General features: G+C 40.9%; 1 protein-coding gene across 5 annotated transcripts in view; it reads left to right on the plus strand.

Annotated features, from left to right (window-relative positions):
• The window catches only part of EPHB2 (EPH receptor B2), a 776,297-nt gene that overhangs the window by 522,538 nt on the left and 235,607 nt on the right, over positions 1-18,152 (plus strand). For all 5 annotated transcript variants that reach the window (XM_085603935.1, XM_085603938.1, XM_085603939.1 and 2 more), the window contains exon 4: positions 8,573-8,728. In XM_085603935.1, the coding sequence (XP_085460061.1) occupies positions 8,573-8,728 (156 nt within the window). The remainder of the gene's footprint in view (positions 1-8,572; positions 8,729-18,152) is intronic.

Genomic DNA, 18,152 nt, shown 5'->3' on the forward strand with positions numbered 1-18,152 from the left:
TATTAAAATCTTTTTTTAGTGAGATTTAATCCAGATGTCAGAAATGGGACTATAATGCTATTGCCATGGTTTTGTAATAGTCCAAGGCAGGCTGTTTACCAATGAGGTAAGCACTTGCCTTTGGCAACTATTGCTCGATTACTGACCTACAGTTCATCAGGGTTGGACTGGTCTATCAGCAAAATTGAAGATTCTATAGAAGGGGTTTCTTCTAAGGGCGATATTGTCCTGGAGGAAAGCCACTTTGTTGTCAAGCGACACCAGGCGGCTGTCTTACCAGACCACAGCTCAAATGGAGTGCGGGAACAACGCATGGAGTGGGAAGTCTCACCTTTTCTCATAGGCCAGTGTACCGCTCATACTGATAGGCTGAAAAGAAACCTGTATCAATTCAATGTTACACTCAGAAAGGGTGGTGTACCCAAGAACTAAAGTTGTTACTGTTATGTCTACAGCCAGCCTCCGGCCCCATATGTGTGCAGATGTTAGAAAATCCACAGTATTTATAAGTTGTAATAATACGCTTCCTGGAGTGGGATAATGTCTCCGCTCAATATACGTAAAGAAATGTCCTCATAAAAAATGCTGTTCCCTTACGAAGGGCCAGACTGCTGGAAATGTGGTGGGAGGGCTTGGGTTAGAGACCCTTGCACAAGCCCTGCTCACACTGCCTACAAAAGTCATACATCGCTGGCGGGGTGGGTCAGCACTTGTGCAAAGGCCATTTGAATGGCTGGCGGGTGACTGCGGCATTGAAATGTCCATTCTAGGTACTGCGGCTTCAATAATGCTGAGAAAACCACATCATACAAGGACTCAATCAAAGCCAAGCATTTAAAAGTGTAAAATGTCAATTTTGGTTAAGCTATTTGAAATACATGCTATCTTCCCGAAAAGGAGAATGTTTAGTCTTCGGTGTGCATAGTAGAACATGTATTGCAAACGATAACAGAGAATTAACAAATAAATAAAATATAAGAAGTAAGCATAAGCCATTGAGTTACTTGTACCATAAAATATGCCTGAGTATTTGAATGGGACTCAATCTAAACCTTCGAAAACTCTCTGACTGGTCCCATCCCGGGGTCCTGTCACGTGAATAAGACTCAAGGTTTGCATCCAAAATGCAAACACATACACGCACGAACGCACGCGTGCGCACACACACTAGAGTGATTCTTAAAAAACTTGAGAAATTCATGGAAGACTATCTAAGTTTAGTGAACAGCCTGTGTAGCTTTCTGTGAGAAGGATCACATCACCGGCCTGGTCTGGATCACCAGTGTGTTCTGTCTCTGCAACTGCCTTTTAAGTAGGCCTGGGCTAAAATTTCGTTCCGTTCGCGGAAATTGCGATAATTTGACATTTTTGCGTTCCGCGGAAAGCGCGAAAATGTCCAAATTTCCGCATTCCGCAGCTTGGCGATAATTTGTTTCTTGCTCGCGCTGTAAAATAATACATTCTCGCGCGCGCGCGATCGCCTTACCTGAATCCCTGCGTTCGCCGACAAGTTTTCTTGATCCGGTCGCGTTCTCCATGAGATGTTGTATTGTTTTTAGCCATTTGCGCTGTCTCGCGACAGTTCGCGCCCGCAGTGACGTCATGCATCGCGCGATCACGTCTTTCTTCTCGCGATCATGCACCGCGAGACAACTGAAAACAAGATGGCCGCGCCCGCGAGCAACCACATGGGTAAGTTGGCGAGCCGCAACCATGCAGAAAATCTCGCGAACATGCGGAAAAAAAACTTCCGCATCTTCGCGATATTTTCCGCGTGTTTGCGATAATTGTTAACATTTTCGCGATTATTTGCGAAAGTGGATTTCGCAATTTCCGCCCACCCCTACTTTTAAGCAGCACATAATCAGCCTAGACCTCATGTGCTAAGAGGCACTAACATGTCTGCCTTGACTTAAACGGCTTATAGATCCTTGCAGGATCCCAGTGGAGGACTAATGTCATTGTCCTTGTGAATTCTCTGGTGGTGCTCCACAGATACCATTAATCTACAGAGAAGCCCTTTGCGGTAAATTTAATGTTTGCCTGATATGCGGATAAAATGCACAGTCCTTAATTAGGACGCTGGTTATCTGTTTTGAGTGTTTTCTTTGTATACTCGTGCTGCTATGAACATCAATTGGAGGAGGAAGTGACCACTCAGGAGGCAAAAAGGTGCACAATCTGGAGGCGATTGCATTTGTGGGCACCCGTATTCTTCGTGGACCGTGCCATTTGAGCCAGCTTTTACGCTAATAGTTGACTAATGAGCTTGATGGGGCCTAGGCAGATGGCCGATGTCTGGTTCCATCTTGTGCTCTTTTTCTCACCTGATTAATAGCTCTTTGCTTGTCTTGCCTGGGGTCTCCACAGACTTTTCTTGGTAACTGATACTTCCCACAACCTTACGGCGCGCAGATGTTCCTTCTCAGATTCAAGGGTTTGCCTTGTGCAAATTAGTGTTCCATCCATGAAGCGTGCGTTGACTGCCTATTGGCTGACACATACTTGTGATAGATGTCTCCAGACTTCCCGCTGTTCCTGTCAGTGAAGCCACCGATCCTGGTGTCTTGAACCAATTTACCCTTCAAGTTGGCTAACTGTGAAATAAATGGCATGTTCCTCAACCCCATTCATTCATGGCTGAGAATACTCATTTATCACATGCATGCGTTACCGTTCTACTATCCATAGCAGATGCCTTCAAGGGTTGGTCTCTTCAAGATCACAATATAAGTAGCTCTCACCTGGATGTCATTCTAGCAAAAATACACATCATGAGTGACTAACAGCACCCATCTATGCGCCATTGTTAGAACAATATTGAGAACTGAGACTGATTCTAGTGCTGGCCGCAAGGTGATAAATGACGTAAGAATATTTTACACCAATGCATGATTTGCGCAAATTATTTCAAGGAGGTAGTGCTATGTGTAGATTCATAATTCACTAAAATATATATTACTGGAGTTTCTCGCCATGTTCATTAAGCTCCTTCAAAGGCGCTAGAAGAAGGGGTGCTGGGGTGCTGAAACCCCCAAAATAAGCATGCTGGAGCTCAGAAGGTGAATGCGCAATAAGGATACCTTTAAATTTTGTTATGATCTTCTTGTTAAATTTGCGGTGGTTTTTAAGGAGGTCTTTTAACAAATTGCTACGCAGGGAGGTTGGTATTTACTTTTCTGTCTTTGACTGCAAAGTGAACTATGCCACAATCTTGCTGAGTAGAATGAGTGTGAAAAGAAAGATTGTAGGTTTTTGTTTCGTAACACAACATTTAAGAACCTGTGATAAAGCTTTTTTTGTAATTCTGAAGTGTGATGGAAACAAAGATCTTAAGAGGTTAAAAACAAGGCAATACATAGTGATTAGCAAATGAAATATTCACTTAAACCCAATTTCTACACATTATTGTGTGCGCTGCGTAGTTTTACCAGTAAAACTGTATGTGCGAATTTAGTGGCCATTTCAATGGAAAATGTGCTGTCTGTAAATGACAGTGAGCTACCACACCATGATTTAGTAATATATTTGTGACAGTGTGCTCTGAGAAGCACTACCAGCTACATACTAGACCCTCACCACCCTCCAGCCGAATGCGTGCGCTGCACTTGTTCTTTTTGGGATGGTTGGATTTTTCTCCATCCCCTTGGCTTAAGTGATGTAACATTGATAGAAGCACCCCAAGTCTGAACATTGTTGCAACACCTCTTAGTGCCTTCGAAGAGTCTGCCCCCACTCCTATGGATCTAGCCACTAAAGAGAATAAACATAATCTAACGACACCTCCACTGCATTAAACTTAAATATCAAAAACATGAAAACTCATGCACACCTGTAGCATCATGTATATCTTTACCTATTGATTATGTGTGAAGATCAAAAAGTACCTTCTCCTCAGCTCCAAAAAAAGCATCCCAATCATGTTTGGAATTAAATGAAAATAGAATTCGGGGACCACTCCAAGCATGCAAAAAATTAGAGACAAGAACTTAGTTTTGTAATTGTTTATATTTTTTTAGAGCACTGTGTGTTACTTTCTACTTACTTAAGAATGGTATGTATTATGATAAAAGACTGATTTAAGCAGGGACGGAAAAGTCAGAGTCCGGTTGAGTAAGGTAGGAGTCACTGTTCTTTGATCTCTGCCCATTTTATTTCTTAAAGTTCAGTCTAAAATGAGTGCGATCGATATGAATTTGAGGTGTGTCCTGGTCCACGTGATTGGTTTGCTCTATGCACTTGTTCAAGGTATTACAGAGCCTCAGCTGATGGAGTCAGAAGGATCTGCTGCCATGTTTCACCCACTTGAAGGCTTGATGGCTGGTCAGATGTGCCAGCACTGAAAGAGTGTACGTGATTGGCACAGAGTGTGGTGACTGTTTCACATGGATCCTGAAGTGTTGCTGCAGTAGGTCTCATGCTTGCAGCAGTTCAAAACATTCTGTTCATCTAGCTTTGTAGCCTCTGCTACCCTATGATAAGTACTTTGGGAGCCCTAACTAGACAACGTGGGGGTAGTAAGAGGGCCATAACTATAGCGCTTGTCAGATCCACCCAGAGGTCGAAGGGAGTGGAGATAGCTTTCAATCTAAGGAGAGAATCAGGTCCGCACCTTTCACCCCATATTGATTTGGGGAATGAACAAGAGTTCTGAGTGAAATTGCACCCCCAGTTCCTTAATTTCAGGTACGTGAGTCTTTGCTGCCAGATACAGGACGAGATGGGTCTTGCTCTTTGGTTGACCAGAATATCTGTTCGACTCCGGTCATGCCAATAATTTCTCTTTCTTCCATGGAAACACGTTGCATAAGGCAATGGCGAACTGGATCTCTGTCTGTTGTACTCCTGGAAATGAGTGAATGTCCTTTGCATACCTTTGTATGTTCAATGGATGCGCTGGAAGTGTATGCAGTTATTGAGCAAGAGGCAGGAGACCGATGACGCTTGGTGTACGTAGCATGCTATCATTCCTGAGGAAGCCTCCATTCACCTTAGCCATATTTAAAGGATGGGATCCACTCAATTTTCACTCACCCTTCCATTGTTCATCCTTCCTTCATGTGTTGCTCTGCTGTGTTGCAGGCGGCAAGAGGTTGTTCATAGTTAGGGCTGTCTTTGTCAATAGAGAAGAGGACTGTGATGGTCCAATGGCAGGATCTGTTGCATCTAGGGCCTGGCCTATGGAGTGCATAGGCCAGTTCCATGTATTTTATTTAGTGTCTCATAAGCTTTGTCCCTAATTTTACTGGGATAGTGTACGTTAGAGGTCAGCTGGTTGTTAGCCAGAATATTCATGTGACAGGCCACTCTTAATTGAGTTTCACTAGCAAACCCAGGGAATAAATGCCAGCATCATGTTCATTAGCCCTGGCTCTTTCAAGCGGCATCAGATGCTTGCACATTATGTAGGCCCCTAAAAAAGGACCTGATGACACAGCCCTGACTAAGGATTAGGGATGTTGGCGCCAAACAACGCAGTATTGAAGAGGGTAGTGGAGAACTGGAGTAACAACTTTTGAGGCCCTTGTGTCATGGTAGTGTGTCATGGTGGAGGTAGTCTCAGTGGCCAGCTGATTCGCTCGGAGACTTTCCATCAACAAGTCAGCCATGCTTTGCCTTAGGTGGATCACTGGTCCACAGGACATGGAGAACAGTACCTGCAATATGTCTTTGACTTCAATGGTTTTAGTACAGGCACTGTCTCCGGCAAGAATCTCCACGATCCAGTGGGCCCAGGACGGTCCTATTTGGGGCTGCCAACTGATAGGGATATAGGCCATAATTTTGCGGACTAAATTTCGTCCTGCAAAAACATTGCATCCCCATTATACTCTTATCTCTACGTCTACTTACTTTGCTAATATCATGCGGGTCAATACTGTTGCCGCTCTATTTTTGCAGGGCAATATTTCAAATGCAGTATTATGACCCCCTCAATCCTATATCTTACCAGCCATCTTCTTCCGGACGCAAGCATACCATCACCCCCCCCCCCCTGGGAGTACTACCTATTACTTCGTATCACAGCATCAAAAGGACACATAGGGGTCTCCTTTACTGTCATGGCAGCCTGAACTGATTCCCAGCGGTAATCTTAGTCCAGCCACTCTCCACCCAGGTCATAGACTGTACCACTTCACTTGGGCGGAGCCATATATTTTACCTCGTGCCCACTCTGACAGGTCCTTAGATTTTGATACAGTGCTTTCATACAAGGTTGTGTTGAGCAAGCCCTTTAAATATTGGAGCACTGAGACTAAATAGTGGTGCATGGAGGGGGCGAGAGGGGGAGGGGGAAGACGAAATATGCAGTGAAAATATTTCACGGTTGTAGCCAGCTCTTGGAGACCCATCAGTCGCCATGATATTAAGGCTCCTCTGATGGAATCTGTCCACAGGTTTTCATTCAAAGGTTTATTTTCCAGTAACATCTCTTCAGGCTGTCATGACGTGAAGGAATGTTTTAATCTTTTAAGGCCCTCTACATAGTTCTCATGCCTTGAATCCTCTCTTTTGAAAGTTACTTCAACAACCTTTCTGTAACATGTGAAGAGCTAAACCCGCTGACCTGCCCCTGAATCATGCACTCTACAGATGACTTCAAGACGATGTAACTTCAAAATAAAGCTCATAATTTGCGCCCAAGAGAAAAAAATCAGTGTTTGAGGATGGTCTCAATGGGAAATAGGCCTTTTTTCACGCAAACCTAAGCAGTGTAGATATTTGAGGTTTAACTTGCTTGCCAGTTGACTAAAGAATCCTTTTTTTCAGATTTTTTCGAGACATTTTGCATTGCTTTCTATATTTTCGTATGAATCTGCACTTTAAATTTCTTAAAATAAACATCTTGTGTGAGGAATTTTAGTAATCATTGAAAAGGGGTGGGTAGTATGTGTGTCATTGCGTGTGTACACTAAACACCCTTTAGGACTGTATTACAAAAGTTGTTTTCAGAAGTGGTCATTTTGACACGAATGTTGGTGCATATGTGGTTTGTGCAATTTTGTTGTGGTGGTGATCTCCAGTCAGGCATAACACGTACCTTAACCCCTTGCATGCGTCAGACGGCCCCCGTCCGTCCGACTTCATGGTGGGCGTGTGCGTTGGACGGCCGGGAGCCGTCCGATCTGCGCACGCGTGGAATTGTCCCACACCGCGGGGAAATTCCGGCCACGCCCAAAGGGTTAAGCATTCCTTAACCAAGTAATTGTTTAGGACTGTCTAAGGTGGGAAAGTAGCGCCGCTCCAGCTCTTCTGCCACTTTAGACACTGCTCACCCCAAAACCGTGGCAGCGACTGAGCATTAAATTAGCCTTTGCCCTACTCACTTTCTGGGATACTGATCAAAGTGACCCATAGAACACTGGGACCTTAATGAAACACTTCAGCAAGGGTCAGATAGAATGAGCACTTACGCTTGTGAAAGGCAGTGCTTAACTTGAGCTGGTGGTTGTTGGTGGTGGGCCACCAGCACTTTCTCTTTGGGACCGGCACTTATTTTTCCTCATCAGACATTACCAGAATGCTAAACACACAAACGGGAAAGAAGAAGGAAGAGAAAGATAGAAAAACTGTCACCACGGGAGAAAGCACGAACCTTCAAGAGTGAGATAAAGGGTGGGGAGTGTCTGGTAGTGGATTAAAGAGGCATCATGCAGATTCAGGACTACTTGAGCCTTGGTATTCGGAGCGCTGACATTTAATTGTGGCGACCAGGGGAATATTGTAATACTGTATTGTATTATGTTGCTGCATATGTGTATAGTCATTTCCTATCACTTACAACGCAACTTAATGGAACACATTTGTAGGCTAGAATTAAACTTCATGTATAGGAAAGTGACAGCACAAACATGATCAGGAGATATCTTATCGACAAACTCAGAGAAGGCAACTTTTTCTTCTTAGTACCGTCAAGAGTACACAATGGCGAAACAGTAGTAAAAATGTTTTGATGACCCCTGTTGATATTTTTTTACCAGTTTGTGGCAGCAGCGGCTGGCACAGGTACAAGCGGTGGGGCGGGGTGGATGGGGGGTGAGGTCGACAGACAACGGAATAGGTATAAATAAATAAATAATACCTTTTCTGTCATCTGTTGACTTCTCCCCTGCCGCGCCCTCTCCCGCCCTCCACGCTTACCTGTGCCGGCCGCTACTGGTTTGTGGATGCCAGGCATAGTCTTTGTCAGCGCTTATGTGGCCTACTGGCACATTTTAGGAAACATTTATATTATGAATATTATTTTTCCTAGAAGAGTATTTTAACCTTGTACATTAATGTACTTCTGCTAACAACGTTCAACTGTTCTAGGATTATAATGATCTTTACAGATCACATATAATATTGTATTGTAAACCTTCAAACTCACTCGCTGTGTAAAGTGTCCTGATTTATTTTCAAAGAGACTATAAGTATCAATTATATTAATAATAAAACGGTTGGGGCCATTTTCAGGGTGATTTTTGTTTTGATATATTCAAATCAATTTTAACAGTTAAAACTAGATGGTAGATTGTGTTCCATTTTTATAGGTTTCACTCACATCCATGTCTTTCTTTTTCCCTTCCAGGATGCCCGTCAGGGACCTTCAAAGCCAATCAGGGGGATGATGGCTGTATGCACTGTCCAATCAACAGCCGAACCACATCTGAGGGCGCCACCAACTGCGTGTGTCGGAACGGATACTACAGATCTGACTCCGATCCACTGGAGATGCCATGCACAAGTAGGTCCCATTGGTTGCATTACTGCCCTGGGGGTAGAGATACGTCTGTGACTTGATGGTAACATTAATGAGATACATCTGGCTTTTTGCCAGCCCAAAGATAAAAAGAGGGAACAGGTAGGAGATCCCAGCATCCAAGCGAGCAAAAAGTTAGGTAGATTTTCAAATACTTTCTTGTAGGTTATGAAATTAGAATATAGTGACCTGGTCTTTAATATAGTCTGCAAATGTACATCCCTAACAGCTATGTCTTAGAAGTATACCATTTTCATGCATCAAGAAAATATTAGAATGTTCACACATAGTTTTTGTACAGTTGTGTGCCTTAAAGCTGTAGGTGTGCTGCCCCAAAGGTCAAATGAAATGCCTACCCTGCAGAGACGGATAGTGTATATAGATCAAAAAGGAACACTTCTAGCTACACCTGGAAGTGTAGACAAAAATAATAGGTTAACCTTATGTGATGATGGTGGTACTATGATAACTCAGGCATTTAAACCACACAGTGGATAAGCAGAGCATAGAAAAATGTGTTTGTTACTTACGACATAGACAGCATAGTGCTTCTTGTGTCAGATCTACACAAAACATGACACGGCGCATTGGAAGATGTTAGCAGACAGCAGGACTGTCCAAGATAGAAGGACTGCCAGGAAGGAGTGTGAGAGAAACCACTGCTGTGGCAATGGGTATACAGAAAGCAACCAATCTATGAGGCCACAACAGAGAAACAACAGAATCTAGACCAGAGCTGCTTTTGCTATATAGGACCTCCGATCTCCTGGCAATAAGCACTGGCTGATGACATACCCGCAACTACACAGTAGCACAACATGAAATCAAAATACCTATTTGCACTGTTGCACACTAAAATATTAGTTGTATATGGTATTGCTCAAAAATTTGAAAATTGTTTGAGAATTCTGGTGGTCACACGTCGATTATCATCAATTATATCCTCATGGAATTGGAGCCTTAAGAAATGTATAAACTGTTTTTTATGAAATAACATTGTAATACATTTAAGAAACCAAGCTGTGCCTTCACTGCAGTGTATTGAATTTGGGGAAACTGGTGTTAACCAGGCATGCACTTTTTAGGCTTGACCTGTGTTTTTCTTCCTCTTTTCCATCCCACTCATTACTATAGTGTTCAAATATGTCCTTATTATCCTGGTTCACAGGCATTCGTCCATCTTGACCTCTACATGTGGAATGCCATATCAGCAGAGACAAGGATATCAAACATCTAGAATTAGGAAAAATAACAGTTTCTTCTTAACTGTGCAGGCACTAAGACTACTACTTTGTGCAACTGTTGTTTATTTGCTGTGATCAGTATTGCTTATTAGCGAATGACTGGAATGATTCTATACCTAGTCACTTTATCAGTCTCTTATGTTATTCACCCCTAATACATTTTCAATTTCTCAACTTCAAAATGTGTAGAAAGAAAATGTGATAAACCATCATTTTTAAATCTAAATTGCATTCTTTTATCCTTTTCTGCTTCCATGAGTGCTGGTCTGTTTCTGCCTCTCATCAGTGTTTCTTACTGGTACCCACAACAATCTTATGCCCAATGTCACACAGGTTTAAATATATGTGGAGGCCATTTCGTTGATCTGAATAAACTCTACAGGGTTGGGTATTTAACCGTGAACTAACGAAATTAAAAAGTAAAATGAAGAATTCTCATGGACTTCTAGTTGGTATTTTGGAGTGAAAAGGCTAGTGTTGAATAGCTTGGAATGCTTGAGTTGCCAAGAAGTAGACTTCTGGGTTACGTTTAATATTCAGCATCACAGTGGATCAGGATATTTGACTCTGTGTAGATCGGAAGCTTTTCATCACCACTAATCTTGCTTCGATAATCAGTTTGACACAACTACAAGGAGAATGGAGCTCTGAGGCTCCAAATCCCACCCGCCCACACAAACTTGCCTGGATTCTATTTCCCACCTCTTCAGAGGTGGTGGAAAGGATCAGATTCCACACTGTTACTTTGATACAAATTAGCAAAGCTTGGCTCAGCATCCATGCTAACTCGGAAGGTTCACGCAACTTGAGACTGTTTCCAAAGGAAGGTGTAAATTTAAGGCTTAAGTGTGCCGAAGCTGGGTTAGATGTGTCACCAGACTTAATCCAGTCTCAACAGGTGAATTTAATGACAGCGCACAGGGTGGAATTACCAGCAAACCACCTGCTGTCCGAACCCAGTAATCTCTTTAACAGTTACCACTCACCTGCTCCATTTCACATACATCACTGTTTTCAATTGCATAGATCATCTTTTTTATACCATGCGTCACCCTCAGTAAGAACATTGTCAGCACCTTGTTTACTTCATTGCCGATGTGCTCTTCAATGGACTCCTAAACTCCACTTATATAATGTTCCCTTAACCATTTGTTTATTCATCACATTTGTATTTAATTCTCCTATTAGCTGGCTGTCATCCAAGCTCTCTTTTATGTCTAAAGGTAGTGGTTACTAAGGGCCACCCAAACAAAATAAACATGCGTAATGACATGAAATTGAGCATAAAGTGCAAGATGTGGTTTGCTGTTTTTTTCAACGCATTCTCTCTAGGTGGGAACTGTCAATTACCAAAATATGGAAGGAAAACATATTGTGGAATGATATGTTAAAAATATTGTCAACTCAAAAATATTGTAGGGTAGAATGTAAAAATATAATTTTACTTGGTATATAATTTTTTTTAATGTAGTTGTATATGATACTGTTTAACTTAGTTGTATTAAATATTGTTTTTATCTAAGGTATTATATTATTTTTGGGCATTAGTATTATGATAATATTTTTTATTATTTTACCATACTGTGCAATTTTTAATGTGTAATTGATTTTTCACATTTAATTATTAATTTTTAATTTAATAGCCTATTGTTGGGTTTGTAGAGAAGTAGGGTGGGAAGTTGTTGGTTTTGTAGGGGATTAAGGTTGAAAGGTGGGAAGTTATTGACAATATAAAGTCATGTATTTTATTTGTAGTACTTTTTATGTTAATTAAAATCTTAACTGGTAACTATGTAAGTTATGTAATTGACAAGTTGGTATTTGTTATTTTTGAACAGTGTTTTCAATAATAACATTTTGAAAAAGTGCTCCATATTTATTTGTATTTATTTTATTGGTATTATGTAATAATTTAATATTAACAATGTTGTATTTAAACCTTTTTTTACAAAACAATTAGTTTTTTGCTTTTTGGGTATTAGGGAGGGAACTGTATTCATTGTAATTATTTTAATTTAACTCTGAATTATTAAATATATTTTTGTATATTTAAATTTGCTATCTACAATTTTATGTACACATATTTTTAAATTATTTTAAGCATTCAAATGATTTTTTTAAAAGTATAGGTACTGGAATGGTATTTCTAACCCCTCCAAACTGCAACATTTTCTCTACTGTTGCCAAGATTGGAGTGGGAAAAGTAAATTTCGCCCAACCAAAGTTTAACACTTTTCCTGCTTTTGATTATGTTGCAGTGGGAATAGTAAATCTACTCCTCCAAAATCCAACACTTTTTATACAGTTGCTTGGATTGGAGTGGCAATAGTAAATCTCACCCCTGCGTGTGCTTACGTGGGAGTGGGAATATTAGGATTCACCCCTTTCCCTACCATTGCTAAGATTGGAGTGGGAACTGTAAATGTAACCCCTCCAATATTCAACACTTTCTCTTCTGTTGCTTAGTCTGCAGTGGCAGTAGTAATTCACGCTTTCGCTGCTTTTGCTTACGTTAGAGTGGCATTAGTAAATCTAACCCCTACAATGTTCAACACTTTCTATACTTTTACTTAAATTGGAATGGGAATAGTAAATCTAATCCCTCCAAAGTCTTTTCTTACCATGGAGCAGGGTTTCTAAAATTCACCCCTCCAAATTTCAACTGATTCCTTCCTGTTGCTGAGAAAGAAGTGGGAAAAGCAAATCTAACCCACGTCCAACTTTTTCCTTGCTTTTGCTTAAATCTGGCTTCAAGCTCAGTCCCAAGATGGCAGCTAACACTTCCTGGTTGGAGTGTTGGCAGCCAATCAAATTTTAGTAGGATCCGTATCCCCAGATATCTATATTTTTTAAACTTAAATATCTCTGAAACTACTGAACAAATTTACATCAAATCACAAAAAGCACGCTTTCTGTACCAATATATAGCTTTCTGCCACATTTGCTGAAATTACGTTCAGCGGTTCGGGCTGTAGTTGGGTTAAAAAAATGAAAAATCACCGTAGACAGATCACCCTGAAACTTTCAACACAACAGCTGAGCCACAGAGGGGAACTTTTTTTGAAAATTTCGTAAAAATTCATCAAGCTGCGCCAAAGTTATTGTCAAAACAAAAAACACCTTTCCTGTGGAACCTTTGGTCCTAACTATAAATGCCTACTGACTAGAACAGTTAATTTTACCCCCATTGGGAGGAGTCATCACGACAAACTAACAAAAACATGAATAATTAACAAACCACTTTTTTGCTGGCCCTCATTCCATGGTCATAAGTACTGTGAGCTTAGGAGGCTCATAGCCCTAAAATATATATATGAAGCTGGTCTTTATGCTTATATACATCACCCCTTGCTTGTTATCATTTTGTAAGCTGAATGGAAGGCAAACAAACAGAAACCAGACATACTAACATATATTTCAAATTAACAATATATTTTTGGTTTGCCCCATTACGAAAATTATTTTTTTAATTAAAGAACCTTTAATTGTCTAGAGGTACCCGTTGGCTTTCATGATTGCATATGCTCCGTGCCAAGACTCCAACAATCATATTGTAGAGATCGACAAGTCATCCTCTTAATAATAACTTAAATAGTGACTTTAACCCCTACAAACTGCTCCAGTGTCCAACACTTTCTCTAATTTTGCTTATATTGGATTTAGTATAGTAAATCTGACTCCTACAAAATCCAACACTTACTCTACTGGTGTTTATTCTGAATTGGTATTATTGTAATGTATTTCTCTTTTTTTTTAATTTCATGTTTAATTATTTATTTATGTATTTGTAGTTACGTTTTTGTTGTTTTTATTCATTTATTTTTTAATTATTGTCATACATGTTTGTATTATACATATGTTTGTAAATGTTTTATTTTCTATATTATTGTGAATTTTTTTGTGTTTTAAAAATTATTTTAAAGTGCTTATTTTATATATATATATTTAACACTAACAATTATAACAATGTATTTTTTAATTATGTAATATTTTTTAAATTTAATATGTTAAGTGTAGCGAGATTGCATATAATGATACACACACACACATGTATTTTATATATATATTTATGGAATTGTTAGGATGTACTTGCTTTTATGACATGCCGTCGAATAAAGCTTTTGAAACTTGAAACTTGACTTGATATATATATATACATATATAATCTAAATACTTATCTTTTTTCACAGTATTTTCTTCCACAATACTTTTGACACAAAATTGTGATTGTTTACATTCAAAGTATGCAAACTCAATTGTTTACATTCTAAGTATGCAAACTCAATATTTTTGTTGATATATTTGACACAATATTCTTGTGTCACAATACCTTTTCCCGAATATTTTGTTATACAAGCATAGGAACTCCTCTTCCCCAAAGGTTTCACAAGAGAATGGTTAAAGCAGAAAATGTTCCTAGGCGCCATTTTTTTGTTTGTGAGATACATTTTCTGCTTGAACCAGTCTCCTGCCTCAACATTTGCAACATTTCGTCAGCATAGTTAAAAATAATTCTAGGCCCAGCAGGTCTACAATAGAAGGTAAAGTGGCTGTGATGACTAGTCAATTTAGACACAATTCTGGAGTCCCCAGATTTCAAGGAATATCATAATGCCTTATGAGAACTGGAGTCTTGGTCTCCATCTGTTGAACTATTCATGGGCTGAAGAAAGTACGACTGGGTTTACAGGTGACTAGCTTGCGTATGGACAAGGCTGCTGGAATTATGTGAATCTGCAGCCACAGTGTTTTTCCACATAATTATGGATCGACTGCACTTGCCGCATAATTCATCTTCTGCATAATTTGCATATTAAAAAAAATGTTTCTAGCTCAGTTGGATCAAAAGTTACTAAACACAGCACCATAAGTGTTGACGCACAGTAGCAGGCCTTTTGTTGTGCAGAGGCAGGTCACCTTTTAGTTGCTGATTGCTGTATTTAGGTGTTAAACTAAAATGATATTTCACATGCAGTGTTAACATGTGTAAGTAAAAATGACAACATTGCGAAGCAATACTGCTTCAAAATGTGCTGCTTTACGCCAGGTAATTTCCCTTTTCTTGCCACACAATTTATACAACTCTGCCACATAAGTTGTTCCTCTACTGTCGCATAATTCCAGTGGCCTAGTGCCCTGCTTAAGGGTCTCTTGGATGTCATTTGGAACTCAGGAGTAAACCAGGAGAACAGCAGTTAGTCACACGCACTCAGAAAACTCTGTGAACAAAGAACGTGTCTGGACTTTAAAGGATTTAAAAACAATCTTACTATTACTGTGCTGAGAATTGTATTTACTTTTTTTATTAACAGACATGTTTCCTTGAATATTAAGTGTGAATTAGGAAAAAAGGCCCAAACGTCAATATTGAGTGTCATGTTGGAGAACTCCAATCACTATGTAAGTGTATTCTGCGTTTGCAAAACACTTTAGGTACACATTTCTGAGCATTATTGCTCGTAGATTTCAGTCTTACTTAATACACAAAATATTTATTTTAACATTTCATTTGTAATTGTAACGTAAATGTCTACTGTGGTGCAGTTCTGCTGCCAGGGTTCATCACATTCTGTCCTCAGAAATGCCTTCTCCAGGCAGCACTGCACCCTCCTATTGAAAATGCTTTAAACAAAGCCCATAGCTAATTCTTATTGAAATGGTGACCCTCCAGGGCAGATATCTGCTCTAACCACAGCCCAAGGCTCTATATCAGGTGGTCCAAAATAGTTTCAGGAGGGCCGAATCCGAGCCTTTATTTTGAGATATCCATATAAACTGTATTTTATTACGAGGAAATTCAGTGGAACACATTTTTCCTGCATGAGAGGGTATCCTGAATTTCTGGCCTTGGTTTGGCCCTTGTGGACCTGCACTGGACCCCACTACTTTACAGAAGTGCTAGTTCTATGCCAGACTTACACCTTTCATTCTTACATGCTGCTTTTGACTTATGACACAACCTCATAGATCTTATCGCTTTTGAAGTGTTCGCCCATTGCCAATGGGATCATATCTGCTGGAATGTTGTGCCCAGTCTCCAGAGCATTCTTCCCACTGGACTGGGAGCCCTTGGCTTCTTATCAACACTCCAATGAAATGTTAGCTCCAGGACTCTTGGCCCGGTCCCAACCTCCACCGACTGTCAGTTATTAAGATGAGTAAATTACAAGAAAGAGGTGCATAATTACCAGCGGCAGCTCCTCCGCAATGGCAGAGGCCCACCCCCCCCCCACCCTCCCCCCCCCGCCAGCACCCTCAAAAACAAAACGTAATAAAACGGGGTTTAAACCCTTTTTATTATTATTTTATTTTTCTTCTAAGTGTGCCGAGTCGAGTCTTGGGGGTGGGGCCAAGGGATGACAGGCACTGATGGGGAGTGGTAGGTGCACAGCCTTCAGTGTGCATGTGGGTTTGGCCAGCCGTCACAGGCTGGCCAAACCCAAAGGTGCACTGAAGCTGTCTCCAACCCGAGCTGCGTTGCCGGGTTGGAGACAGCAGGCACAGGCTTCCAGTCTCCCAGGGAGCACAAATTGAAGGCGCTCAGGCCAATCCTGACGCTGCTTTCATGCTGAGAGAGCAGCATCGGGATTGGCCGCATGGGATTCTGGGAGCCTCTCTGCAGGGCAGTAGAAGAGCGTGATGCGGCTGAAGGTAAATTCTCTTTTTTTCCCGTCTCTCCTCCCTCCCTGCCATCAGCCGCCACTGGTAATTACTAACACAAGTACAGAAATCAATAAACAATCTGATTAGCAGATATTTCACAAATACCCGTTGTCTTACTCACCAGCACATACATAACCTTTGATCTAGTTATGTTGACTACACCTAAACCACCATGTGCCTTTTCCAAATTTCCCAACTTTTATATGTTAGGCTCATTCCATTGGTCATTCAAAGTTGAAGCTCGCTCCAGGAGGGCACACTCTATGCTTAATTTGAGCCAGAAATTCAGTGCTTAATTTGAGCCGGAGCTTGAGCACCGGCACTTAATTGGTTTCCGGTGCTCGGCACCGGCACCTAATTGTCAACACCACACTTAGGGCAGTCTGCCACAAGGTGGCGCTGCTCATGTAATTTAGAAAGGAGCAGTATATCAGCTGTTTAGAGAAACAATATACATTAAAAAATGACTAATACCTGCCTCCCCCAGCCATTTCTTTACCTTTGGGGACCTGAAATAATCTTTACTGTCGCATTTACATGCGAGAGAGAGGGTTAGTAGTTGTTTTGGCAGTGATGACAGGGGCGATGGGTGGTGCAAGCTGCATTGGCCTCCTGGTCAGAGCCCTGGCACTTAATATTTGACAAATTAAGCACTGCATAAGTTGCAGGTGGAGACCATCGGAACTCATTGTGAGGACTGGCACTTATTTTTCTTCCACAAACATTGATCCAGAACAAGAAAGAGAAAAACACAAAAGGGGGAAGGAGAAAGAAAAACAGTGACAAAGGAGAAAGTAGGGATGAAAAAGAATCTGCTAGAATGAGATAAAGAAGAAAGCAGCGTTTGGTGGTGAATTAAAAAGGCATGAGGTGGAATCAAGACTATTAAGCCGAATGGGCAGTGTTTCCAGGTTGTACCTGAAATGGTGAGGAATGAAGTTCTAAAATCATAGCTAGCTTGAGAAGTCCAGCGTGGAAGTTTTAGAATTGGGGATTTGGAGGATCAGTCTCTGTTATTCCTGGTATTTCGCTGCCCACCTGTCAGTTTGTCTCTCCCTCACATAGAAGGGTTGTACATTTTGGTTTGTTTTGAAGGGAATGCATGCAATCTTGAAATCGATCACTACCTGAAAGGGAAGCCAGTGTGGTTGGTTTGGTTGGGTGGGAAACGGTGTGATTTCTTGGCACAGTTTCAAGCCTCGCCACCACATGAAGTATAAATCTGAGAGGAGAAGTAGAGGATTTGAGAAATGTTTGTCAGCACTGCATTTCCACGGTCCAGGTGAGTGAGAGCGAGATACTGAACTTTGCTCTTGGGGTCTGAGTGGGAAATCAGAGGTTTTAGTTCCCTGAGTTGATGTAATTGATAGGAGGCAGATTGGTTAGTGTAGCATTATGATGTCTACCTTCTTTATTACAGATTTACTTTAAAGATATAGTGTAGAAACTAGATAGTCTCCTGGTAGACATTGCCCTTGCCAATCCTATCTACATATGACATC

The sequence above is a fragment of the Triturus cristatus genome, chromosome 1_2, assembly GCF_964204655.1.
Source record: "Triturus cristatus chromosome 1_2, aTriCri1.1, whole genome shotgun sequence".
Taxonomy (NCBI): Eukaryota; Metazoa; Chordata; class Amphibia; order Caudata; family Salamandridae; genus Triturus; species Triturus cristatus.